Raw genomic sequence first — 27,274 nt, forward strand, 5'->3', positions numbered from 1 at the left:
ATTTATGTTCAGATTTCAGTTCTGATTCAAACTGGGAGATTTTCAGATGTAAAATCCTTCTTTGGATGCAAAAATAGAATTCTCATTGAAAGTAGTAAAATGGGGAAGTTTCATGGTGATATCTGTTGGTTCAGATTCTCCTCTGTCAGTGGTTTTTCGACATTCTGCAAAACATATCTCCTCAAAATTGCTTTTTTTTCTCAAACTCTGAATCAGAAATGTAGACTTCAGCAGCAATCGCATGCTTAAAAGTTTTATTCCTGTTCTGAAAAGTTTATTCAAATATCATTCATTGTCGAACGTTGCATTAAAACAAGATGATCAACGTTCTTCATTTCTGTCAGTGGTCAGAATGTTGTGGCTGATAGGTGCATGTATCCATCAAGATATCTTTTTCTGTCTCTCATTTTTTCTCTCTCTATCACTCACTATCTCGCTGTCTATCTCTCTTTCTCCATCTCTATTTCTCTGTCTTCCTCTGTCTCTCTCTCTTTATATAATAGTTTTTTTCTCTATCTCGCTCCACATGTCTTTAAATTGATTTACCTCCCTCTTTTTTCTCCCCACCCCCTCCCTCTATTTCAATCTCTCTCTATCTCTACCGCTATCTCTATTTCGATTGCTCTATACCTCTTTCTCTATCTCTATTTCTGTCTCTCTTTTCTTCTATTTCTCTCCATCACTACATTGTTTCTGTGTTCACCTGTGTGTGTGGGGGGAAAAAAGAAAAGAAGAAGGCTGCTATCTGTTTGTCCTTCCTCGCTCCTCTCCTCCCCCTGAAAAACTCACCCTCAGTGGAGACGCCGCTGGTTTTAAAGTGCTGCTCTTCAAGGAGAATATCTGAGACACATTACAATGCTTCAAATAAGGGACCTCATCTGGGGATTGCTATTCATTGGCTGTGCAGGTAAGACGACTTGTTAGATTCCTCTGTTATTTCTCTGTAATGTGAGGAGCTGATCTGCGGTCTGTGGAGCAGCAGCAGCATCCTCTGGTCCCACCGGCGGCATCCTTGTCCCTGACTCCGGACAGTGGAGCGGAGGTTGGAGCCGGAGCTCTGCGAAATGCGCAAAGATCGGCGCTAAAAGTTTCTCTGGGGGACGAGAGCTTTACCTCCGAAAGAAAGAAAAGAAAAACCCTGAGAAGCAGCGACCTTTCATTGAGTTTGGGGGCAGTTGAACGTCAGGAGCAGGTCGCCTCGGTGGGTTTTTGGAACAGAGAGAATGAGGCGATGCACTGTGTGTTTGCTCTCTCTATCCTCCCTGAGTTTGGGCAGATTGTGTGATTTGTGGGAACATTCTCCACACGTATGCTGCGTTTTCGTGGAGCTGGATGCTGGCAGACGCTGCTGCTGCAGAGGGACGCTTCTGTGGTCCCCAGCTGGTTCTGTTTCTCCGTGTGGCAGCTATAAGTCGCTGTTTTTTGGTTAGAAAACGCCACAGAGAGTGAAGTAAGACTCCGCTGTGGTCCATGAGTCCACCTCAGCTCTATCTGCTGCTGCTCAGCCGTGACGCACCGGGGATGGAGTCAGGCTTTACGCACGATTTCTTTCAATAAAGTTCTGGTTTTGTTCGCGATTTGAAGTCTTGGATAGTCCAGACCCGTCCCAGGATCGGATTTGGCATGCCAGCAGTGTTTCTGTGCTGATGTGTCAGTGTGGGATTTTGGTGTTTACCTCCGGAGTTGTTCCATAAAGAAACTTCAGTCTATTGGAGCACTGACCATTTTGTGACTGCTTTTTTAATTTAAAAAAACTTTATTTTTAATCTGCTTTGGGGCTGGACTACAACAAATCCAGTTGTGTTATTTGTTTGTTTGTTTGTTTGTTTGTTTGTTTGTTTTCCTGCTGACCTACTTAACTCAAATAATGTTTTACATTTTGTAAATTGCCAGTGGAGCTGCAACATTGTGACTGAAATGACTGATTTCAGTTCTAGATTTGAGATAATTGCTGATAGATTAATTGCAATAATTTATTGATTATTTTTATAAAAGGCATCCAGAAGTCACATTAGTTCATAAAAGTGGCATTCCACAACAGTCTAAACATTGGGAAAAGTATTATATTATGGCCTATAATCTAAACCATAGGGCCTGATTACAGTAGAAACTGTGAAAACGGTGAAGTTTCACAAAAGACACATTTGTGCTACAGCCACAGAAATCAAATGATGTGTATTTGAACATCATGACTGCTGGATTCAAATAAAAGCAGCTTAAGATATGAGCAGATGATCACTTTTTGGTACAACACCTGAGACTAAAGTCTCTCCTTTTTCAAAACAATGTGAGAATATTGTTTCTCCATATTCCACAGGTCTGCACTCTTCCTGTGTTGCGTTAATTTCCTCTTCACCCCCCACCCCCGTGGCTAATATTTGCCGATATGTGCCAGGATTTCTGGGTAATAAGGGGATATTGTGTGTCTTTGCTGGCTGTAAATTCATATTTTCAACCTGGACGGTGTGAACTTTAAGCTACTTTAGTGAAACTTGGATATTTTTGAGGTGTTTTTCCAGCAGCAGTATTTCTTGCCATCTTCTCCACCCAAACACTCGGTCAGCTCCGTCGTTGTTGTGCTGCAGACAGCGGTGTGGAGACACTTGGGATGTGTTCTTTTTCACATGTCATTCATGTTTCTGCCAGAATATTCAGACACCCACGCAATTTGCTCTCATATGGGAGGGAAAGAGGAAGGGAAGGGGAGATAATTAGACAACTGTTCCTTAGCTGTGGCCCGTTGCAGAATTCCAAATAAATTGATGGCGTTATTTGATAGAGCGTGGGTATGTGGAAGGGGTAATGACAGCGTCACACAGTTTGAGGGCCGAGCAATTTAATTAAATTCATTGATTTCCAGTTTCTGTTCCAGTTCAGTGATAATTAAATTTTGAGGCAAGCAACAAACATGAGGATGCAGGGCCACAACACCACCCTAAGAAATATCCAAATTATGGTCAGATTGAAGAGAGAAAGTCATTTTCCAAGTGGACACAGACTGTGGTCTTTTCTAGTGTGCAGCAGCGGTTCTGACAGCGTTTCTGGAGCGATCCACCAAATCCACGGTCATTAGTTTGCAACCTGAGTGTGTAAAGTGTGGGAGGCTATTTGGGGAAGGAAAAAAATATATTTCAGACACATTTCAGAGTGAAAATGAGAGAAGTGGCTTGAAGAATGTGAAGTTCCGGGTTTGAGGTTTGCATGGAAGTAATAGTGGATGACTGCAGATGCTTGAATCAGATTTTGAACATCTGCTTCTGACTGGAGTTGATGCTTTGCTGCTGCTAGACTGTGAGATGTTCAGACCGTTTGTTTTCCAGTTTCATGTCCAGTGCTGTCAGCTGCAGAAAAAACAAAGCAGGATTGTCTGCCAGAAAAAGTTGAAACTGGCTCAGCTTTAGCTGCTCTGCAATGCAGTTTGATCCGACAACACACCGTACCGGCCAATCAGATACCAGCAAGAGGACTTTCCTGATGTGTTACTTTGAGATAATTCTGCTTTGTGGTTGTTGAAATGAAGGATAAAGTCATTGCCATCATCATCCTCAGACTGCTGCGTCGTGTTTTTTGGTGACATTCAGTTCTTCAGACTCATGTGTTCATCAGACTGGACTTCCTTATTTATGGTTCTCATTTTCATTGGACCTGAAACCAGAAGAATACCAACTTACTGATGTGTGTGTGCCATTTTATTTCTGTAACTGTATGAAGCTGAAGAGCAGATCTGTACTCTGTAGTGTATTCTCAAGATAACTGATGATAACAACAAATGCAAACACTGAAGTCTTCTCCATCTAGAAGAGTGTATTTGTTCTTCAAGCACGGAGCTGAACTCCAAAAAAGAAGGCAAAGTTTAACTGAACTTTTTTCGAGGGAGAAAATCCACAATTCCTAAATGGGGAACATATGGGACTTTAACTGCTGTGGTGAGTTCAAAGCCACTATGAAAATAATACAGGCTATTTTTGACTTGGGGGAACTGGAAAAAGCAGCCAAACAAGGGAAAATTATAAGGCGTTTTTAGTCTGCTCTCTGAATAAAACTGGATTGTGGATCCTCCAAACTTCTCTGTAGTTGCAGCGTTCAGAGTGAAATCCTCACATTTTCTAATGATCTTCAGTCCAGGAGCTGCTCAGATTCCTCCTCTGGTTGATCTTCAGCTGTAGACTGCAGACTTGTGCTGTAAATCCAAATGAAACATCACAAAATGACTTGACATTGAGTCATAATTGCAGGTTGACTTGATTTGCTCTGTGCTGCTGCTGTAGTTTACAGAAGCCTCAGTCATTACTATGGCCACATTTTCCATACAGTTTGTCTTCTTGTTTCTTCTCTCGGCCCTTTTTTTCTCTTTACTTGTATTTCCAAGTAGGGTTTGTTTGCAGCTTTCAGATTATGTAATATTGCCCTTATTTTTCCCGTTAAGTCCGAGTAAACACGACCCAGATTCATCTCTGAACGGGTCACACAGATGAAACCCATGAAGTGAAACAGGTGATTGGATGGAACTGTTCAAACAAGTGGATTTCTCGACCATCCTTCTATGAGGTGGCGCTGATGCTTGATCAACCTGTGCTCTTACAAACTGTACAATCTGTTCCTTCAGCTTCACTCTGAGCTCATTAAAAGTGAATCCAACTGAAATTCACTCATGATTGTGTCGTTTTATAAACGCTCGTAATCATTTGTAGCTGTGAGCGCTCATCACAAAGACTGAACCGAGGGACACAGAGACGGCTCTAATTCTACTGGTCTTCATGTCATTAGCAGCTGTTTGCTGATCTGAGAGTTACAAAACGTAGTGGAAGGTTTAAAACCAGTCTGAGATGCAAATGAAACACGCCTCACATTAACCACAAATTCATGTCATATCACAGCGCCTCAGAATGTAAAAGTGCCGATAATTCCAGCCAGATAAGTTGAGAATGACTCGGCTGACTGTTATATTTCTTGTGACTGTTGGATGAGGATGGCCTGTCTTTGCATATTAATCAGCACTTGAATAGGGACCGTGAGTGATTTGCATTGTGTGAGCGCTGAAGGCGTCCTATGGAGAATTGAATGTGGCGGAGGGGAATTAAAAGAGAGGGAAAAAACAGAAGAAAGAGGAGATGGCCTTGTTGTACAGAACCCCCACCCCCCGTGCTTCAGCACATTACTCTGCCAAACTTCAGCGTCTTTATCTAGTTGCACAGCTGATAAAATTCAACTAAAACACAGTGTGAAGTTTCGTGTCAGAACTGTAAAACGAGGTCTCTGCATCGTGACCAGTGGAGCTCTTGTAGTATAAAGATGCGCTTTTGTCCCATAAAGCCTGTTTACAGTAGCGAGCTGTAAAGTCCGTAATCCTCTCGCTAGAGAATGGCCGGCGCTCACGTCTTCACTCGGTGGTTTTTTTGGTCATTGTTGCTGAAACCTCACAGGCGTATTTGCATCAAAGTATAGAGGGATTAGCGGTAAATTAATGCACCGTTGCTAATATCATTTCTGGGCTTTGAATGTGCTCTTCCATCTGAGTTCTTCTCTAACTTTGTCAAATTAATAAGTTGAATGATCAGAGTGGGAAGTTATTAACGATGCAAACACAGTGTCTGTGTATGGGTTTATATTCTGAGTGAAGGAGAGTTAATGAATGTTTTCAGTTTCTTTGAGCCTTTATGAAAAACAGGATCTCTTTATTTGTTCCTGAATAACACCAGCGTCGTTTCATTTTGATCCTAAATGCTTCTGAAAAGACAAACTGAATGGTTGCAGCTTTTGTCATTTTTATGCGTTTGTTTGTCTCATTTTGATGAATTTAAATGTGCACAGAGGTTTTATTAATGTGAGGTTTGAATGTTCTGTCACTGTGCTGCTTTAAGTTCAGGGAGGAAATGTGGTTCATCGTATTCATACTGTGTAGATTTTCTTTTCTTTCTGTCAGTGATAGAATGTAAAGAGATGTGGGCAGCAGCACCTCTGATGGGAAGCTAAACTCTGAGGGATGCTGTTCTCCATGTGAAAGCACTGGAATAACTTTGGGTGTGTTGGGTTGCTTTGGCCTCTGTGGACGGTTCCAGGGAACAACCTGTCTGTTATTTCCCAGCAAAAGAAAAAGAGAAAGAACAGGGTGCTCTGAGGTTTGATTGTGGAAACGGTCATCTCTGGTTCTCCAGTTGTGCTGCCCTCAGAAGCTGAAAAGCAGCACTGAAAGTCCACACTTTTATTTCTACAAACACTTGACAGAGAGGCAGAGCTGCATGTGAGTTAAAATACAACAAGAGAGCCGAATAAAGAAAAAATCTTCCAGTTTGAGCTGCTGTGAGGAGATAATTAGCCTGATCTTGGAAGTTCCAGTTCCCCCAGACCTGCTTCAGGATGTTCAGCTGATAGTGGCTCAATAACCCTCTCTGACTGACTGCAAACTGCTGTTTCTTGCTGGCTGTAGCTCAGGTACTGCTGTCAGCATCTGGCTTCAGTTTACGATCTTTTCTTAAAGCTGCAGTCAGCAGAAATCTGGGATCTAATGCTGGATCACTGCTGGTGTTTCATATTCAGACCGTTGTGCAGCACAGAATGGTCTGTCTGCTCCTTATTATCATTCTGATGTAGAGGAGAAAAAACTCTCTGCTTTGTTTGTTTTTCTTTAAACTAATCACAGACTTATTGGACGGAGCTCAGTGGAGAATCCAGCAGCGTTTGGTTGGACATTTACAACGACTAATTTACCATAAAAATGCAGCTTTACTGCTGGAATCAAATCTTAACTGGAGTTTTCCAGCGTGGTCGGTTCCCACCTCAGAGGTTGGTGTTCCTGGATTTTACATAGTGACCTGTAGATGGTGGAAGGGGGGGATAAATGTGTGAAATCTCAGCTGATCACAACCTGATACCCACAGTCTACATCTGCTAAGTCAGACTAGAGCCCCGCTAATGTTAAACCACAGCTTAGATTAGCAGGAAACAGGTCATTCTCTGTCTCTTTGTATTCAGATTAATTCTTTTTCTTTCATTAATGTTCTCCATCCACGTTGGTTTAATCGTATTTTAATAAAACATCCAGTAATTTGAGCTGAAATATCCTCCTGATGATGCTTAACTAACCAGATATTCTTACTTCAGTGAGTTAATTTATGAAAACCAGACAGTGAGGAACAAATCATCCACTTATTAAACCAGTAGAAGCTCAGACTGATCAGACCTCCATCTATCTTACAGCCTCACAACATGAATCTCAGGATCCAACTGGTCCAAATTTAACAATCGGATCAAAACTACGTTTATTCCTGCTGTGAAACACTCTGCTGCAAGTTATCTGAACACACTCTTTTCTCATTGTTTGAAGTCTCTTGGAGAAAGTCCAGCTGATCTCAGGTCCTCCTTTTCTTCACTGAAAGTCCAAATAAAACGTGGTTGGGAGGTAAAAACCCAACATTACTGTAGGAATCAGGAGTCGTGAGGCAGATAGAAGTAAGATCTGCAGCCATGCATCTGATAACAAGCAGGGAAATGAGGAAAACATCCAGCGGCTTTCTGCTGCTACAGAAAGAAGCACATGTTCCCTCTGATGTTTATTCAGCGTGATTTACAGAACGGCTCCTCACATACCTCCAACATGCCTCCGTGTCTGAAACGTGTGCTGATGGAGGGTGAAGAGCTGCTAAAGAGCTGAAGATGCGACTGCAGGTGTCTGAGCAGAACAGAAGCTCTCTGGAGAGGAGACGGGGAGTTTGTGAGTCTTCAGAGAGGACTTGAAGTGAGGGACAGGCTTAGTGGATAGATATTAGATTGGTGTCATGAGAGAGCATGTTAGGGCAAAGATAGCTTCATCCTTTATCTCAGCTCTCTTCTCTCCACGCCGAGCTCTTTCTCTCCATCCTGGCTGTTAATCTGCACTCTGTCACTGCTGCTTCTGGACTTTTATTCTTTACCTTTTTAATAGTTGTGAAGCAGCACTTTGACCCAGTTTTTAGCCTGGATTTGATTCTGTCAAACTGACTCCATCAGCAATGAAAGCCAGAATCCATTAATGATAGTTCAGGGGATGAGTTTAACATTAAAAAAGAGGATTTTGTCTGATTTTTTTTAACCAACATGTCTTAATTTTGAGCAGGATTCTGAACATTACAGATCATGAAATCCAACGAGCTGCAGCTGGTTTTGGTTCCAGGGAACGTCTGATTGGACGGAGTTCTGATTCTGAGGCTCATAAACCTGCAGGTCCTCACATTTACTTCACCTCAGCATCACTTTAGTTTTCCCTGTCACTCCCAACCCCCAGCAGTTTCTGAGGGTTTTTTTTTCTACTTCTAGCGCTCATTTTTCTCTGCAAAAATAAAATCCTTCACCTCCATGGAAACAGCAGAACTACGGCTAGAAGCAGAAACATCTAAAAAAATGTTTTCTGTGCAGAAAAACAAAGTTAGAATGCCATAAATCATTAGAAAACTTTTAAAACAATCATTCCTTTGGTTATTCAATTAGCAAAAAACCCTCAAATCAGCATTCCCACAGGTGTGCCCAATACTAGAAATATAAAGTGTGTCTTTACACTGCTGATGCTTTCCTATCCTAATGATCTGATATAAACAGCCTGCAGTCAGACCAGTTCAGCCCAAAAGCACCAGAATTTTTGGGCGTTGCTTCCACCTGAGTCTCTAATGAGTTCTGTGTTGTTCAGAAGAGAGCAGAATTTTTAGTTTCTAACTGAATCTGTGCTTTATTTTGGGGTTTTATTTGAGTGATTGTTGATCAAATATGAGGATTTGAAGCTTAGAATTGGGTGATTTTCCCAACAGAGCCGCACATCACGCATGATTAGTTCAAGAAAATTGAACCAACTGCTGATTTTCTCTGTTTCTACCTTTCCTGGCTCTGATTAAAGGTCTAATTTGAGTTCTTTTTCTTTTGAAGGCAGCATACTGTTGTTTTACTCCACATCTTTTATTCCACAGACATGTTGATGAACAGATCCCACCTTGAAAGATGCCCTTTGCTTCACTTGCTTTCCCTGTTGATGACTGAACCGCTTTATTTAGTTGGATATTCACAGAGCTCTGGCTCTGCATTTACAATCCCCAGCTGGTCTAATCAGCTTTTGATTGTTGTGATGTTGATGAGGCTGATTCTCACACTTCTTTGTCTGCATTATGATCTCTTTTGAACATTTCTTTTGCTCTCTATATAGTTTTGAAATCAGTCTGTGTGGTTTTGCTTTTATCGACGCATCTTTTGTTGGTTTGTTTGCAGTTTCTGATGATAGGCAGGTTGATTTTGTGGCCTGTGGGACAAATGAGCAGCAAATGTGAGTGACGGTTCCAGATTCATCTCCAGGTGGCTGCTGTTTTCTGAGCTGGATCCACATTTAGAAGCTGAAGCTTTGTGGTCATAAGTTTCTGAGCTCAGGACTCATCTCTTCTAATTCTTACTAACTTTTTCACAGTTATTTAAACTTCTGACTTGTAGAAATTCATCTTTCTATCATTATGCTTTCAGCAGAGATGCAACTTTTCCTTGACGTCTGAGATTCTTGTTCCACTTTCTCCTGGAGACGCTGCACAAGAGTCCGTTCAGAGGAAGCAGCTCTGGGAATAGCGATCTTTCCCACAGCGCCTGAACTCGTTTCTGTTGTCTTTAGTGTTGCAGATACGATCAGCTGGTTTTTGGCCGGTCATCCTGGTCTTAGGAGGCATGGGTAGAGTTTGCAACATGGTATCTGTGATCTCACCAGATGAGGGAAGGAAATGGATCTGCTGTTGTCTTTGTATCTACCTCCAGCCTGTGAAAGCAAACAGACTGTGGGTAGTGGGTTTTCTCGGCCTCTGGAGCCGGCATGCTAGCCTGGAACAAAGGCCGGCTCATTCATGTGGCACAAGGAGGGTTTTTTATATTACAAACCAATATTTGTGTGACTTTTTGACTGAGCCAGGAGGGGCTATTATTCTCACCTTGAATGCTTTAATGAAACTCATATCTGAGGGCGTCCTTGACCAGGAAAATTACAGCGTTTATTTTCTTTTCAACCGCTTAACTCATGTTCAGATGTGAAGCTGTTAAACTGTTTTAAAACTTTGCTTTTCATGTGTTGTTTGCATGCCTGCAGATTTAATGTGTAGATGAGGGTTTAAAGCAAAAACAGTGAATGAATCCAGTGACACTCGATCAGGTTACTGCTGTGTTCAGAAGATGCTAGAAAACGCTGCTGCAACAGACATCATTAAAATGTGGGAAACTTCTGCTGTTTCTTCACATTCTGCCCAGTACTTCTGCACAAGAAATGTAGAAATGACCTGAGAGGAAAAAAGATGGTTGGATGTACAGTAAAAAGCAGAAAAAAGGTTTGAAATGTTTGAATCCGTCTCCTTTCATGAAGCAGCTTCTCAGAATCACCCACAGATACCGTATGGTTTGCATCCCGTCTCCTAGCAACGTTCAACACCGGCTTCTTTAACCACAAAAGATGATCTTATCCTAACTTTAACTAAGGCTTTAACTCGGCTTTGTCGCCTCAGCGTAACCTCGGTTGAATGAAAAGATCGTTGAAATGCTCAGGAGAAATAATAAATCTGTTGTAAGGATTTTCAGAGGTTCTTTGGATGTTTCACAGGATGTCACATGAAGATAATGAAGGGACGTTTATTTAGCCACATTTTCTACAACGCAGCATGCCTGACATGTTTCTGTGTAAAAGTAGGAATGCAGTGTTGTTCTCTAAATGCTTCTGAGCACAAAAGCTCATTGTGGATCTGCTCTGTGTTTCTGAATGCTGGCTACTCCGGCCTCATCGCTGCTTTCTGAATGAGGTTAAGCTTCACACCACAGTGATGACGCCTTTTTGCCTGAAGTCGGTGTAGGAAAAGCAGAAAAAACAACAAATAAAGGAGCAACAAAGGCCTCTGCTGCCTCCTCTCAGTCCTGGATGTGTTTCTGTAGCTATGAGAGACTTTATGGAAGACGAACGCCACATTGTTCTGTCAGATTGTTGGCTACCTGTCTGTGAATGGAAAGTCCTTCCAAACCATTCCCATGAATCTCCTGGTGAGAATTGAGCAGAGACTGACTCACTCATTTGTGTGAAGTGGCGACACGCTGGAGGCTCAGCGGGAATTCTCTGTCGAGCTCCGGATCACCATTCAGTGGTGTTTGTACTTCACAGGCTGCTCCGCTCCCATGCCACATATCAGCCAAGATACAGGAGTCTGCTATTAAACCACGGCACCTTTAGCAGCCATCGGATCTCTCCTCGCTCCGCCGCACACGTGCAAGAGATGATTTGCTGATGAAGCCTTTGGAAATGATGGAGCATTTGAACACTTTGAATATGCAAGAGTTTTTATTCCAGTTTGTTGGTGCGCAGGAAGGAACAAACAGCAGGTGTTTCTCTGTACTCTTTTAAATCTGTCGCTGTAGCTTTGGCTGATGCTGAGAGATGAAGTATATCGGAGTCTTAGAGGAAGGATCATCTTTCATTTACGGCATTATGCCTTCTAAATCATCTGCCAGGAGATGCAGGGACGAGGAAATGAGCACAAAGACGCTCTGGACCCGCTCAGTCAGGTGGCTTTTCTAAACACTGAGCAAATAAATGAATGCTGAGATTGTGCTGCTGAATATGCTTCAGATTAACTCCCCCCAAACCAAGTGAAAATGCAGAATGCTCATCAGTCTAATTCTTCTCTAATATTATTGACAGACGGTTGTTCTCCTTTAGCGCCGTGCTACTTCCTCCTCCTGTCTATTTAATGCTCCAATGAGGTGAAAGCTTTGACTCTGAGTGTCAGACAGCTGATTGTCACAGGTACATGATCCATCACCAGCACACGCCTCAAAGTGTTGGAAGCAAAAGGTACAACAGGAGTGGATGACAGGAAGTGATGTCATCTCACACAGAGTAGTGAGGAGGTAAAGGTTCTGCATCTCGCTGCTCGTGATGTGTGTGAATACAAATGAAAAACCAGATTTGTTCCTCACTGTGGGGCCTGTGTGAGTCTATAATCTGCACATTGAGATGTTGCCGTCCAGTGAGCATCAAACTTCCATCAGAGTTTCATATCCAGAGGGCATGGCTGAGCACGGCTGTTCCTTTGAGCAGGAAGCCAGTCTGACTCTGAGCCTTTCCTTCTTGTGCTTTGCCCCTTTTGTCAAACTTCCTCTCAAACGGAGCCCAGACACTAATGTATGTTTTCCTTCTGTCTTCTTTTCTCCACCCAGCTGCCATTCAGGTGCAAATCACTCCAACACAAGGGGAGATCAGCGTCGGAAAGTCCAAATTTTTCCTCTGCGAAGGTAAGAGCGAGTTCAAACGGCCCTGATTCAACACAGCTGGATGCAAATGTGGCCTCACAGAGCAGCGTTGGCCGAGGTCATCTGATAAAAGCCGTACCAGTCAGGTTAGATAATGAGACCGGTGTCCTGGTGGAGGGGACAAAAGAAAAGAAACAGGGATTATTGTTGAGCTTTCCATCACCAAACTCTCAGCACTTTTCAGCAAAAATGCTTAAAAACCAAACATGATTAAGACACAGTTAGCTGGTAAACAGTGCAGCAATTAAAGAAGTAATTATTTGTTTTGGGAGTTTGTAGAGACAGAAAACTGAGAAAAATATTCATCAGGGGTACGATCCCCAATGAATGAAAATGTTCCTCTCTGCTAGAAAGTTTGCCTTCAGAGATTTAAGTCAGTGAATCTTCATATCGTGTTTCTGCTGCTCCTAAGAGACCAAAAAATCAATTCTTTCAGCTTTAAATTGGCAGATCTACACAGAGCCTCTTTAGAATGTAATTTCAGACTCTTGTATGCTGCATGTGTTTTGTTCTGTACTCTTTCAGTGCTTCCCACCATCCGGGCCCGGCAGTCGGAGGTCAACGCTACAGCAGATGTTGGCAGCTCTGCCTTGTTGGCTTGTGATGCAGACGGATTCCCCGAACCCACCGTTACCTGGGCTCAGTACGTCTCTCACTGCTGCTGTTGGCCTGTTTTTAATGATGGTTCAGATTTAACTGTGATCTGATTAGACGTTCATCCAAACAGACACTAAAATGAGACTCTTTGCTTTCTGCTCTTTTCTGAACCTCAAAGTGAAGCAAAATTAGGCAAAGAAGAAAATGAATGAAAAGTGTTAAAACTGCTTAAAACACAAACTGATGAACAAGAGGAGGATGTTGTTGTTTTTCTCCATATTTATCTGTATATGCAAATGGAGTCCAAACAAGCCCCACAGAGGGCCACTTGAACACCAACTGGAAGTGTAAATTGCATATTTCAGGTTGAGTAATCCACCGGGGCTGCTAGCTTTTGTGCCTGCTGATAAATTGGGTCTTGTGATCAAGTGGGAGATAAAAGGATGTCACCTCTCTTGCTTGCTGCTAAAGCTGCCAGCTTCTCACAGACTTTGAGGCCAAACTCTTTGTTTAAAGTGTGTGTGTCCTGTTTGAAAGGGCTGCAGACTCACAGCATCAGTCTGAGGGAGGTGGAGGTGGAAAGTGTTTGTAGACGGGGCATAAATCTGAATTAGCACGGCGCTGTCTGCAAAACGTCGTGTGGGAGAAAAGATAAGATCTGCGTGTATTTACATTTGCATGAAAGGTTTAGATGAGTTTTATTTCGACTCCGTTTTGATCCGGCTGCTGTGATTCTGTGTGAAAACTTAAAGTGCACCTGGCTGCAGCAGCTGCTTTTAAATTCACATTAAAAGGTCGACATTTCCATTTGATAAAGCAGATTCTTGTATAAAGCGTGTCCTTAATAAATACTTCCACATAGCAGTCATGGCTCATAAATGCTAAAGTGCCTGTTGGGCTCATAATCCAGCAGGAAGATCCATTTTTACAGTGATGACTGCGTTCTGACTGATTAGAGTATTTAAAAGCTGATTTCCATATTTCTGAGGGCTAAAAACAGAAACATGAGCGGAACAATTACGGTGCAGGTTGATTGCATTTTATTGAAAGTGAATGTAGTAATGAATGTGAATATCCAAGGCATCACTTGTCAGATTTTTACAGTGCAGAAGGCAAAACACTGCAGATGAAGTCGTCATCTAATTGTTCCAGCCTGTAAATACAACCTGAGAAGTGCAGAATGAAAAATGAAATGATGATTTAATGTGTTTCTGACTGATTTTAAACCTTGTCTTTGTCACATCGTCTCCAAACCAAAGAATGAATTCTCTAATCTCATTGCTCTTCATAAACATGGCCTCTCCAGTCCCGGCGCTGCGTGCTGGCAGAACGGCTTCATTTGTCAGTCAACAGTTTTCCTTGATCCTTCCCTCCAAACCGACTTCCTCTCCACGAGCTTTGAGGCTCTATCAATAACACTTCTGCAACTGTTTCTGACACCAGCAGAAACAACAGATTCACAGGCTGCCAGACAGCCACTGGTTAAAACATCAGTGTTAAATGCACACAAGTAGAAAGAATCCACTCCCGGTTGTACAGTGGTGTTACAGAATGGTTCCTCTTCCTGACAAATGATGAGACACCAGCTTGCAGAGAGACGCAGTAGAAACTGCAGCCAAGTTCCATCTTGGCCTTTAAGCGAGACGCTCCCAGAATGTTAAATCTGCTGTAATCTGGGACAAAAACAACAGTCAGCAAAAGCTAACAATGAGAAGCTTGCAGTGTTTTCTCCACTCTGCTCCCTGTGAACTAAAAGACGTGGAGATGTTTCACTGAGAGATCCGTTCTGGGTGTTTGACCGATCTGCATCTAAACCTCCTGAAGCTCTCTGGATTAAAAGATGCTCCATCACCGCTCATTTCTGACAAGTTGCACCGACAGCCCGTGTTCATTTCTCTCCATGCAGCTGTTTTCTTGATGTACTTTCTTATTCTTGGTGCGTCATTCAGTGGTGCCACCCAGCAGCACCACTGCTGTGCAGAGGAACCTTTAAATAAAGCGTTTTCTGCAGCGACGTGAATAAATAAGACGACTGAACTCGGATCCTGCTCACAGCTGTCTGCAGTGCTGGCAGAGCTGGGCTGTGATGTGGGTGTTGAAGCTGAGGGAGATGCAGGTCCTGTCCAGAGGAGGGTTCAGACGGACAGTGTTGGAGGACAGATGGGTGAGGCTCTATTTGTTCTGGTTTCCTGAGGCTTCTGACAGAGCTGTCATTCACTGTCTGCCTGCTAACTGCTCCAGGATGCTGCTACTCCAGGCATACAAACACTTCATTCTCTACAAACAGGATTTTAACCTCTAGTGAAGGTCTGCTTCTCTGGAGTAAAAGAGAGGGTAAAAAACATGCCTCATCCTCCAACCGGTCCGTGGCCTTCCTAAAAACACAGCTGTAAGGGCTGCAGGAGAACAAACACAAGCTGTGGGAATGTTGGAGATGTAAAAGACAGTAAAGGACAGCTTTTTTGGTCTCCCAGCCGTTGTTGTGCACCAGCTGCTCGCTTCATGAGATAAAACCCCCAAACAGCTCTTTGTCAGCCAGTTAGAAACTTATTTGTTGTGTAATCAGTCGTTTGTGATGTGAACTCTTGTCTTTTTTCCTCCTCCTGCTTCAGCAACAACGTCGTCCTTGAAACGGGTGATAAGTACAGCCTGAACGGGGACGGCTCAGAATTGGAAATAAGAGATGTCAAGAAGGTGGATGAAGGAGATTACACTTGCATCGCCAAGAACAAGGCAGGAGAGAAATCCGAGGAAGTCAGCCTGAACGTGTTCGGTGAGAGAATAACTCCATTTTCTTGTGTTGCATAAAGAACAACATGGTTCTTATTTCTTTCTCTGGCCTTTTCCTGCTCGACTTATTGACATTTGCTGCCCATTCCTCTGTTCCTCCACAGCTTTTCTGCTGCTTAGGTGTCGGGCTGCACAGCGTGAAGCATACAGTGTGTCCTATTGAAAACTAATTCAGCCCCCCTGAGGACATTCAGAGATCTATCACACTAGACGTTAACTTCATGAGGAAATGATGCAATCATGTGCTTGTGGCTCCGTTGTAGGTCAATGGGGTATGAAACTGCACCTCTAATGAAGCCTGTCTGTATACTTCACTACAGTATTATTAAAAATGTCCAGCTGTTTGATGTTTGCATGTTAGCAATGGAACCAGTGATTATATATCATTCAAAGATGTGGAAACCCTTTGCAGCAGCACTGCAGAGCTTTTTAGCCTCTTTTAGCAAGTTGTTGGAGTTTTACGGCTCAACTACCATCAAAACCAGCAAAAAACCACCAAAAACACGTTAAGCTAGTTTAGTAAGTCGTGAACGCCTAAAAGATTCTGCTCCTGTATGAATGATCTCCACTCATTCTGAATGACATTTAAAAGCCTCACCATTGAAACAGTCCAACCACTTTAAGACGCCGGCATCCCAACAGCGGCAGAACTCGTCCTTTACTGAGTACTGAGACTAAACATGCAGAAAAATGATGGTTTCTAACCTTTTCTGTCATCCTTAGAGGCACACATTTGATCAGTCGCCATGTACCACACGGTTTTTTCATTATAAGAGTCCAACAAACAAAATGTTTCCTGGGTTTTCGTCTTTTTCATTAAAAGGAGTTGAGTGTTGAGGGTTAATGAATGCTGAGCGTCCGTCAGTGATAAAGTTTCCTCCTCAGATGAAGGCAGAGGTAAAAAGAGAATAAATGTTTGACATTATGCTCATCTGGAGGCGTTGCTGCTTGTCAGGAGCTGTAAATAGGTCATTGTTTGTTTTGCCATAACAGCTTTATGAGGTGATAACGGGCCTTTTTATGAACTAAGTGTTTGTTTCAGCTCAGAAAAGTGAAAGCATCCAGAATGACAGTGATGCAGCTTGGAGGGGCAACATCTCCATCAGATACCAGCAGCAACAAACCAAAGCTTTGCTGTGAAAATGTCTGCAGTAATCCTGATCACAGTCTTGAAAGCTTTTTCTGTCATCTTCCAGTGCAACCCAAGATTACCTTCTTGATCAACCAAACGGCCTCAGAGTTTGAAGAACAAGTCACCCTGACCTGCGAGGCCTCCGGTGACCCCACACCTGCCATCTCCTGGAGTTTTGGACAGAGAGTCTTCACTGAAGGAGAGCAGGTACACGTTGTTTTTAAAGCTGACAACACAAAGACTCTCTCTGGAACCTTGGCTAATATTGAATTCCAGTCTTGAGAACTGAAGTCCTTCATTTCCAGCAGCACCTTAGAGAACAGAGACATTACAGACAGAAAGGTCAGACCAACCTGCAGTATTGGAGTTTGGTGTTTCATTGCAGCCCGATCTCACGAGGATTCGTGAAACTGTCACGTAAGTTTTAGTTTCGGTTTCGTGTGCACCAACACGATTTCGTCATGTTTTTCGTGCCGCTCACCACGAAATGCGCACCAATGTATTTTAAACGGCGGACTTTTCGTGCCACCCAGAACGTATTTCAAACGAATGTGTATATTATATTTTTAATGTAAAACCGTGGCGAATCCAACGCTATATTTTGCATGACATCGTCCCTAACCATAACCCTAACCATAACCTAACCATAAGCCGGTGGTACACTTACCAATTTGCATAGGAATTTAAAGAATGTCCGGCGGCCGGCGGCCGCAAACGCGATCACACAAGCAGTATACGCCGATGGACAGCTTAGATCGTCATGAATCCGCCGGTATAAACCACTTTCAGCTGTGATTACCACAGCGGGTTTCGTTGTGAGCAACACTAAAAACATTTCGTGGTGAGCGGCACGAAAAACATGACGAAATCGTGTTGGTGCGCACGAAAAAGAAACAAAAAATTTACGTAACAGTTTCACGAATCCCCGTGAGACCGTGTTGTTCATTGAGTTCCATTCAATATCTCTACAGTTTTTCATGTTAAATATCTGCACTGTTTTAGCTGCAAAATGCTAAAAGTCAGTTACATTCACCTGTATCTAGTTTAAAGAGAAACGTGAATATAATCTTTCATGTTTTTTGATTTTCCAGTTGGGTTTAGTTGGTGGAAAGCTTGAATAAAAGCAGCAGAAGTTGTAAAATAATTTGTTCTTTGTAGCTGTGATTACCTTCACCCATGTAGGAAACAGAACTCTGTGAACCATTTCCATGTGTGTAGAATTGCTGTTATTGAACAAATCTCTGCTCAATACTGATTGATTTCAGAAAAAAAAACAAGCCATAACTGCCATTCATCATGAAGCTAACACACTCTTGGACATGTTGGTTCATTCAGTCTTGAAATGACTTTCGTTCACTTTAACTCCATCACTTTCCATCTCAGATCATTAATTCCCAGTCCTCCCAGTGCTCCATACAGTCAGAAGTTCTTTCTTATCACCTGAATGTGCTCATTATCCAGTAAAGTTTGGATTCTGCAGTCTGTCTGTAACTTTTGACAGTCTTCTCCAATAGTCCTGGAATTGTTTTAATGGTTCTGAACGTTTCCACTGTGAATGCTGGAGGGCCAGAGTGTGCAGTTTGCTCTAAAACCAATTTCCCGGCAGTTCCATGGCTCTGATGCTCTCCAGTGTTGCTAACAGTATATCTGACATGCTACTTCATTCCCTGTTAATAATTTGCATTTAAAGGGGGTATTTTTTGCTGAAATGACTTTGAAAAGTGCTCATTGGAAATTCAAAGAAAATCAACTGAGGAACGGTTTCAGTGACATTAGCCTAATTATTGCTGTGAATCAGATGTTTTGGAGCTCCGTTCTGCCTCTCTGGCAAACCGCTGTGATAATCCACTTAGAAATGAATGGGCACTTTTTATTTTCTATGATATGAGGAAAGAAGCCACATAAGGGGGGTGTATCTTTGTCATGCTGCGGTGTGTATCTTTGTGGTTTTTTCTTCTCTTCGTGTCCTTCAGGAGGACTGGAGATAACACTGGATTAAAGCTCTGCCTATAGAACACGGTAAAAGGCTTCTGAAGATGTGTGAATAGTGTTTCTGTGCATTTCCTCCATTCCAGTGGTCAAAGCGTCTGATGAGAGAATCGCATCCCCAGTCTGCTGTTATGCTCTGATCAGCTCATTAAAATGGTCTAATTTAGAAAAATCCATCTCAACGGTCTATTCTGACAACATGCATCATGTGAGCTGCAGACAGATGAGTCACTTCAGAGGGGTAATTTTCTGCTGAGAAGGCAGTAAACAGTATTAAGATAATTACCTTGCTGCCTCCAGCAGGTTTGTGGATTCAGGAAGAGCAGCTCCGGTGTTGGTTTGCACTTTAGCTTGCATTAGACACTGAAAAAGTAATAATACATATCCATCCTGCTTCTAATAGCAAAACAAGTGAACTGCTGTTATTTCTCTTCCATCAGAGGTTAAGAACGGCCGGGTCAGAGGCTGGTTGGACTCCAAATATTTGCTACAGGGCTACAAAAAAACAAACAGACTTCACCTAAAAAAGCAGAATAATAATAGCAGCCCTGTAGAATATTTTATCCATGAACTCTGCTGCATGTTTTCACGTCACTTTCTGTCGTATAAAAACAGTTTATGGCCCCAGGTTGTCATCCTGCATTTAAACACAGTTGTTGTGGAGCTGCTGAAACGATCCCGGCATGGAGCAGCAGCTGAACTATTCCTGGAGACGCTCAGAACGAGCAGCGAAGGCACCTGTCCGCTTCTGTCCCAGAGGACATGAAGCTGCACAATATTTGGGCCAGTGTGGCCTATTTTACCTCCCATGCTTCGTCAGCTGCTGCAGTGTGATGAATTCTGTCTTAAAGCTGCTGTGAGGAGCTTTTTTCACATCAGATACATCACTGTGAAATGAGCCGATGATTCTTGATATAAAAACATCAAACTTAAAAGACCTCGACGTTCTGGAGCATTTTTGTGAATTTTTAAATGTGACTTCGAGAAAAAAGTGATTTTGAACCTGCAATCTTTTTAAGTTTCCTGACAGATGTCACAGATTAGCTGCTGGAAATCTGATCATTCTTTCTGTTTGACTTTTTCTGCCTCTGATAAATGGTGGAATTTAGAAGAATTAATTTTTAAAGATGACTTCCCAGTCAAACGTGCTGGAGGGTTTTAGGGTTCAGGAGGTTAATGCAGCGTTGGCATCTTGTCATTCAGGTAGTAGTGATATAAATACTGGCCAAATAAAGCTTTCCTTAAAGTCTAAAAGGTTTTTACAGCTCGGTTTCTGAGAAGAGCTTCTCTGAATTTAGTGAGAACGTAGAAGCGGTGCTCAGAAAGAGTGAAGTGTGTTTGTGCTTCATCTGTGACAGACGCCGGCTGCAGATGATGTCTTTCAGTTCCTCTCCTGTAGAACACTCTGAGTACAGAGTGGATGACAGCAGAACACATGTATTGACAGGTTATGTAACGGTGTCAGTCCTCCTGCAAAGCAGAGCAGCAGCGACGACACGAGCCGTCCAAACTAAAACCATCGTTCCATTCCTTCTGCTCTACGACTAATCTGATGACAAATCACAGTTGTGTGATTAAACGGATTCATCGGAGTTAACGAGTAAATCCTGCGTAAAGGTCTGCCTGTTCACTTCCACCTCTGTTGTATCATTAAAGTATTATTCTCTATTAACCTTCTTCCTGTTTCCATTCCGGCAGTGTGCACCGTACAGCTCTTTCTGTTTCTGCAGCACCACAAGATTAATGGTGCCCTTTCAAAGTGTTCCAGGACACTCCCTCAGATCCTCAGTAAACAGCATAAATATTTCTGCCACATCTGCATCAGCTGCTCCGTAAAGAAGAACACTGAAACAACAAATATCTTTCAATTATTAATAAAACAGAAACACCCGAGCAGCTCGAATGGCTCAAATATTAATAGAAGATCAGCAGCTAGAATGGAAGATGTCCGTGTTCTCCCTGCTGGGGTGAACTGTGTGCCGCCCAGAGGGAACAGGAGATGTATTTTTAACAGAGTTTTTGTCAGGCCTGATGCTTTATTATTCATTTTATAGCTCTCTACTGTAATAGTAATGTCTTCTCAAAACATATTTCAGTCTTTGTTTTGCTAAATGCTGCATGTAAAAGTGGTCAGATAAATGCCTCTGAGAACAGAACGCTCTGTCCTTTGGCCTCGTCTTTGTGTTGGGGGACAGCAGAGATCCAGCTAGTTTGTAATCCACGGTTTGAAGAGCAGCTAGCGAGGTCAGCGGGTGAACTCGGATGTCGACCTGTGCAGAGCTCCGAGCAACATCTCCTCAGCGTATCGACTAAACAGCAGCTTCAGCTCAGGAGGTAGCCGAATAAATGTGATCTGCTAATGAAAATAAAAGTGAGATTTAACAAGCCATTTGTTCCAACTGCAATTAGACCGCATGGAAACCTGCAACCACACCGCTAAATGGCCCCGGCCAGCAATCGTTGTGTTCCAGCAGTTTAGGAGGCAGTTCAGTGACCACTTAGTGATTTCCAGGTCGATCCAGGGACAGTTTCTCAGTTTGGTCCGCTGTGTGGATGTATGAAGGTCAGGGAGCTGGATCTGAGCCGTGTGTTTGTAGGATTTTACCACCGACATGGAAGTGTTTTATGTTCATAAACTGATGCACGCATGAACTCACCTCGACCCTGAACTTTAATCTGCTTCCATCCACATTCAGAGGATAAGGCTGGTGTCATGTCTGCAGAACTCACTCCACAATGGGAGGAGAACCTGCAAAATAACACCAGTTGTATCTGCTAACAGCTTCCAAACTGTTCAAAATTCATCTTTGCAGTTCAATAGAGTCACAGTTTCTTTGGTTTGTGAGTTGATGAGTTTAGTCTCCGGTTCATCTTCTATGAATTTATCCTGTTTAAACTACATATAGTTTGTAACAGACGGCTCTTTTACGGATTACAGCCGGTTAGCAGCGGTTCTCTCATTTTATTCCTCTTTGTTCAGCACCTAGATGGGTTTCTTCTGGTCTTTCTACATTTATTCTCTTTTTCAGTATTGTTGCGTGACTTTTTAGTTTGAATTATCTGTTGACTTTATGCACAAAACAATGAAAACTTTAGAGATTTTTTAGCCATCTAGTGTAAATTTAATCATTTTCTTTAGTCTTCATTGCATGAAATGAATTCCTCTAAAATATTAAAGCTGTCTTCTAGAGGATGCTGTGATTATTTAACTACTGTGGTGAGATTCAGATTTAATAATCGGTGGTGAAAGGCTGCAGTGGAGACTTTTTAAAGAAAACAACAGGTGGTTTCCAACACTGAACACAATCCCATAATATCATGTTAAACAGATGAATTCACAGCAAGAAACTCCAGCCCTGTGCTGTAATGAAAACACTGAAGTCTCTTCTAGATCATATTGAGATGAAACAGAAGAAAAAGTCATTATTTTGAGGGAAATAAAGAGGCGTATAAACCAAGAAAAAGCCACAAGAGCAGATGTTTGCTGCCACATTTAGATTCAAATGAATATTTCCTTATTACTGTTATTTATTGACTGATTGGTTTCAAAGATTTTCACTCATGTTACGGTGACTTTATCAGACGTTAACATTATTACAGATAATAACGACATCGGTGGAAGTTACTTTGTTTGTTTTTTGCTGAAGTCAGTTCCTGAAGAATCAGAACTTTCCAGAGTCCTTCCTGGACTGAAGCGAAGCGGCATAAAGGACGTGTACAGCCCACCGCTGAGCTTGCATGTCAGTGTCATCATAAATGCTTCCAGAAATGGGAAATGTGCTCAAAGAATGTGAACCTCTGACTGTCCTCGCACTGAAATATCTTCCACCACGGTGACAGGAAGAAAGGCCAACTTTCACCCTCACAGGAAATCAGGTCCTGTAACTTCCCTGCATGGTGCCACTCGGTTTTAATAAGTTTTGCCATAAATTACCATTATTATATAATTGTACACACTTTTATATATTTATCCTCTTATTGTTGAAGCAGCTTCTTATTCATTCCAAGCTCCATTAGAACGTTCATGAGGAGCCCAAAGCTGTATAATTTAGTATTTGGACATAAATCAGAACTCAAAAATCTGATGAAGCACCAGCTTTACCTGCTGAACTACATTTATATTCCTACTATTAGTTCAGTTAATCCTGCAGTTCATAGATGCATTAAATATAAATTTATACAATAAAATCATGACAGAGTCAAAGTGGAAAATCCTAAAATAGGAAGCGCTTGAAGAGACCATAAACCTGCTGAGGAGACGGTGTCTGGGCAGCCGCCTCTGTTCCGGTGGATAAACGGTCCAGTAGTGGAGACGGAGAGAGAGCAGAGTTTCCGCTGTGATTTGTTGCCATGGAAACAAAGGTCTCCGCTCTGACATACCTTCAGGGGTGCCGTGGCTTTTCGGGCTCTCGTTTACTCCGTCTTCATTTCTTCTAGTCGGGATGTTTCTGTGAGATGTTTGTGTGAGAGATGACATGCATTAAAGCCCAGCTGGATCTGAACAGTGAGCCGCAGCACGACCAGAACGTTCTCTGAAGGTTACACCACGCTAAATCATTCCGTGTTTTATCTGCATGTGAATGACCGACAGCACATGTGAGCGTCAGCAGTGGAAGACTAGTGGCAGAGTTACCGTCTCATTTGGTAGATTACTGCTGAAATTCATCTCTAATGTGCTTCAGCTCATAAACAGAAGCACCCTGATAGTCCAGGATCTGCTCCCTGGTGACGCCTCTGCAGGAATCTTCCCATCACCACCAAACTCAGAACAGCTTAGAAAGACTGGATGGAAGCCAAACCGTATTTGATCTCATTTGAAATCTATCAAATGTTACCTTGATTTAAATAAAAAGGAGAAAAATATAACCAATGAATCCTAATTGGATTAATAAGCCCTGCTCTCAATGCACTCCCAATTTGCTCAGAGATACAATCACAACGCAGCATTGATAGAGTTGTTTGAGGGCTCGCAGTTAGCTCGAGTAATCAGCGAATAATCAGGTAGCTGATTCACTGTTTCCAAGCAATTATCGATAAGAAAAGGTGCTTTGTCTTGAGCACAGCTTTCAGTCCCTGTCCTCTCTATCACCACTCACCCACTCACACAATGAAGACGTTATCTAAGCGTGGAACTTCCTATCTGCCGCACAGCGTGATCCCATTAGCCGGGCTGAGAGGATCTGGGTTTGCTGCTAAAGGACTGATAGGACAGTGTGGATGTCTTCTCTGTTTGAGCTCCGTTTTGTCGGCGCTTGAAGTTTGTTTAGCATGAATTTCTAATGAAAGCGCTGTTTGAGCTGCAAGCAGGTCCCTTCGTTCATCCTCACCTCAGTCCTGTCGGCTTCCAAATTCCAATTCCAGCTTCACTTTTACCAACTTTTAAATGTGTTTCTGCATTTTTAACAAATCGATGCTTTAATACTGAGGCTGCAGAGAAACAATGTGGCCAAAAAACTACCAAGATATTTCCAAAGTATCTTTAATTTACAAGGAAGAATAAGAACTATGCAGTATTTATATGTAAACCAAATACTATGTACATTAAATGTCACTTAGAAGTCCACATTTATCTCTTTATGTGTATTTCTGACCTTTATTCAGTCTTTGAATCTATTCAAATAAAATTCTAAAAGCAGAAGCGCCAACGTCACAATTCAGCATTCATGAGCAACATCTAGAAAATAAACACGTTCTTAATTTTCCTGCACTGTGCACGTACTGCATCCAGCAGTTAGATGCATACAAAACTTATGCAGAAATAACTCTGTGTATCTGCAGTATATAATCAGTGTTAATCACTCAGAAAAACTCAGTGAATTGCTCTATTTTTGAGACTTTGCACAAGGAATTGATTTAAACTTGAGCACAGATTTGCATGTTCTGTATATCTGGAGCCACTGAGAAATAATCTGTAATTAATTTTCTTTTATTAAACGACACTATATTCCTCTATTCCTACTAAATGCACTGTGCTTGCTTTCATTCTTGTCCCCATTTTATACAATCTGTAGTTCTGTCTTTGCTCTGATTTTCTGCATCATCACCACCAGCAGACACAATCCTCTTATTGGCAATAATTTCTCCTCCACGAGGCTGGAAGGCTGCAGAAATCAAACGGGCAGGTCACAGGCTCTGTGGTGAGTCAATGAGACCCAAAAGCAGCATTGATAGAAGGAGTGAGAGTCTAATCAGGGCTGCAGGAGATGGAGCATCTATTGACTCAGTCGTGTCCATCAATCCCAGCAGCGTCACACTGCAGAGTTTTCAAGGATCCGGGGTCAGGAGTAAAGCCCGGCAGTGTCAGGGGCCGCAGCGTTTCGTAGCACTCAGGAAACAAAGCAGACTTCACTGCATTCAACAACACCGCTCAGCCCTGTGAGCAAGATGTATAAAAAGGGAAACGATGCAGGGAAGCAGCCGCTACCTTCTCAGTTCTGGTGTCAGAAATCAAGGCCTCAGCCACATGATATGGATTCAGCTCAATGAGGATGTCAAACAGCTTTCTAAATGGGTCTTCCACTGCATGAATGATAGCGCTCTGATATGGGAGCTCTGCAGCAGCAGTGACAGAAATGAACCGGCTGAAACTCCTGGAACACCTGACAGGATGCAGCTCTGTTACTTCTGCCCACTCCGTGCTCTTCCTGATTCATGACTGTACTCCTGTTAGACTGGAATTAACGGCCCGATGAGATGTAAATGTTTGGAGTTCTCTGAGCATCCTGCATTCACTTTCTCTCACGAGGTAAATAAAACCAGTTCAGTTCGGCTGTACAGCTTCAATAGATATCATCAACAGACATTAAACTTATAGAACCCAAACACAGCCGTCAGACTGCACTCAGCATTTGTTTAGCATTCTGTAAAATTGCAGCTTTTGTCAGCATCGGGATGAGTGCCTGTGAGAGTGCATTTTAAATATCTTTTTTCATTACAGTGATTTCCAAGTGAAGCATCTCACTGGTGGCAGTGATAAGAGAGCTTCAGGGAACGACTCTCCTTGCTTCCCTGCAATAGAAGACTTAATAAGCTCATATCCAGATGACTCATTCCTATCAGTCCCACATTTTCCTACAGAGATTTGACTGGCTTGATTATTATGCTAATGCTAAAAAAGTTAGTGAGGATCACAGTTGCAGAGACTCGTCAGATGGACGTCAGACTCTTCTAATAGTGAATATTCTGCTCATATTTAGCTGATTAGATAAACATCTGAGGCTTGATTATGTTGAGTCCTGCACAGCTGAGCCAGACTGAAGAAATGAACGGTTCAGATGATGTGGTCCAAACATGTTCCTGTTCCTTCAGATGCTCCAAAGATCCTGGGTTCAGTGACGGTGTACACGTGGGAGGGAAACCCGGCCAACATCAGCTGTGAGGTGGACGCTCATCCAGGAGCTGAAGTGGTTTGGTTCAGAGACGGCCTCCAGCTGCCCAACGCCAACACCACCAACATGAAGGTCTACAACACGCCCACCATCAGCTACCTGGAGGTCTGCTTCACCTGCTGTCTGTGTGATCATTTATACTGACACACAAAGGCTCATTCACCTCAATGGACCAAATATGAGAAGAAGTTCATGCCTGGCCATTTTTTTCTGTGCATTTATAGTCGGTCCAACATGTTAAACTGTTTCAAAGAATCAAACTGAAGATGGTCAGGTGTGGAGCTTTCGGTGTGTTGAGGCAGAATGACCCATAAAGAGACGTGTTTTTGCATCATATTGATGTCATCTTTCAAATATGATCAGGTTTTGTGTCTGCAGCAGCTGTAGTTGTTCAGTAGATAAAGATCAAACCATCAGAAGCAGTTCTAATCACAATCTGTTTCCTGAACAAACCTCTATAATTTCTAGTTGAGTTATTCTGCTATGCTGTGATGAAATAATTGAAATAAACAAACTGGTAACTTATGAATATTTAACATGAACATGCTCCCAGTGAGATCAGACACTGACCTGAGTGATAACATGAAAGTCTAAAGATGTTCCAGACCAGCTTTAAATGAATTCTAATAGAAGGGATGCTATTGAGATTCTGTGTTAATGAACCAATGTGCAGTTATTGGCTCCTAGACAATCTGTGCATCTGCAAACCAACTCACCTACAGAGGAATCACAATGCTGAATGGTATTAAAACATGAACTAATGATCATAGAAACACCGTGTTTCTGCATGTAGTCACTTTGTGTTTCTGATGTTTTTCAGTGTTTTTGTGTCATTTTCTGTCCTTCAGATTACCCCTGATTCTCAAAATGACTTTGGCAGCTACAACTGCACAGCGACCAACGTGATGGGCGCCGAATCCAAGGAGTTCATCCTCATCCAAGCAGGTTTGTTCACCAGAAATGAAGCCCGCCATCGGAAATATGCGACAAAATTGAAAGTATAGAACAAAATGTTTAAAAGGGAATTTATTTTAGAAGCCTAAATTTGTGGAAAACCGAAGAAGAATCCCAAGTTCTGTCAAACTCTGCAAAGAAA

At 42.4% G+C, this 27,274-nt stretch overlaps 1 protein-coding gene across 3 annotated transcripts in view; it reads left to right on the forward strand.

Annotated features, from left to right (window-relative positions):
- Positions 1 to 629: 629 nt before the first annotated feature.
- The window catches only part of LOC110957610 (neural cell adhesion molecule 1-B-like), a 36,982-nt gene continuing 10,337 nt past the window's right edge, over positions 630 to 27,274 (forward strand). For 2 of the 3 annotated variants that reach the window (XM_051937368.1, XM_051937367.1), the window contains exons 1-6: positions 633 to 907; positions 12,190 to 12,264; positions 12,808 to 12,925; positions 15,492 to 15,652; positions 26,099 to 26,283; positions 27,027 to 27,123. In XM_051937368.1, the coding sequence (XP_051793328.1) occupies positions 856 to 907; positions 12,190 to 12,264; positions 12,808 to 12,925; positions 15,492 to 15,652; positions 26,099 to 26,283; positions 27,027 to 27,123 (688 nt within the window). In that variant the 5' untranslated portion in view covers positions 633 to 855. Of the gene's footprint in view, positions 908 to 12,189; positions 12,265 to 12,807; positions 12,926 to 15,491; positions 15,653 to 26,098; positions 26,284 to 27,026; positions 27,124 to 27,274 lie in introns of all 3 variants that reach the window. The other variant, XM_051937366.1, reaches the window with a different exon arrangement.

This window comes from Acanthochromis polyacanthus, chromosome 17 (assembly GCF_021347895.1).
Source record: "Acanthochromis polyacanthus isolate Apoly-LR-REF ecotype Palm Island chromosome 17, KAUST_Apoly_ChrSc, whole genome shotgun sequence".
Lineage (NCBI taxonomy): Eukaryota > Metazoa > Chordata > Actinopteri > Pomacentridae > Acanthochromis > Acanthochromis polyacanthus.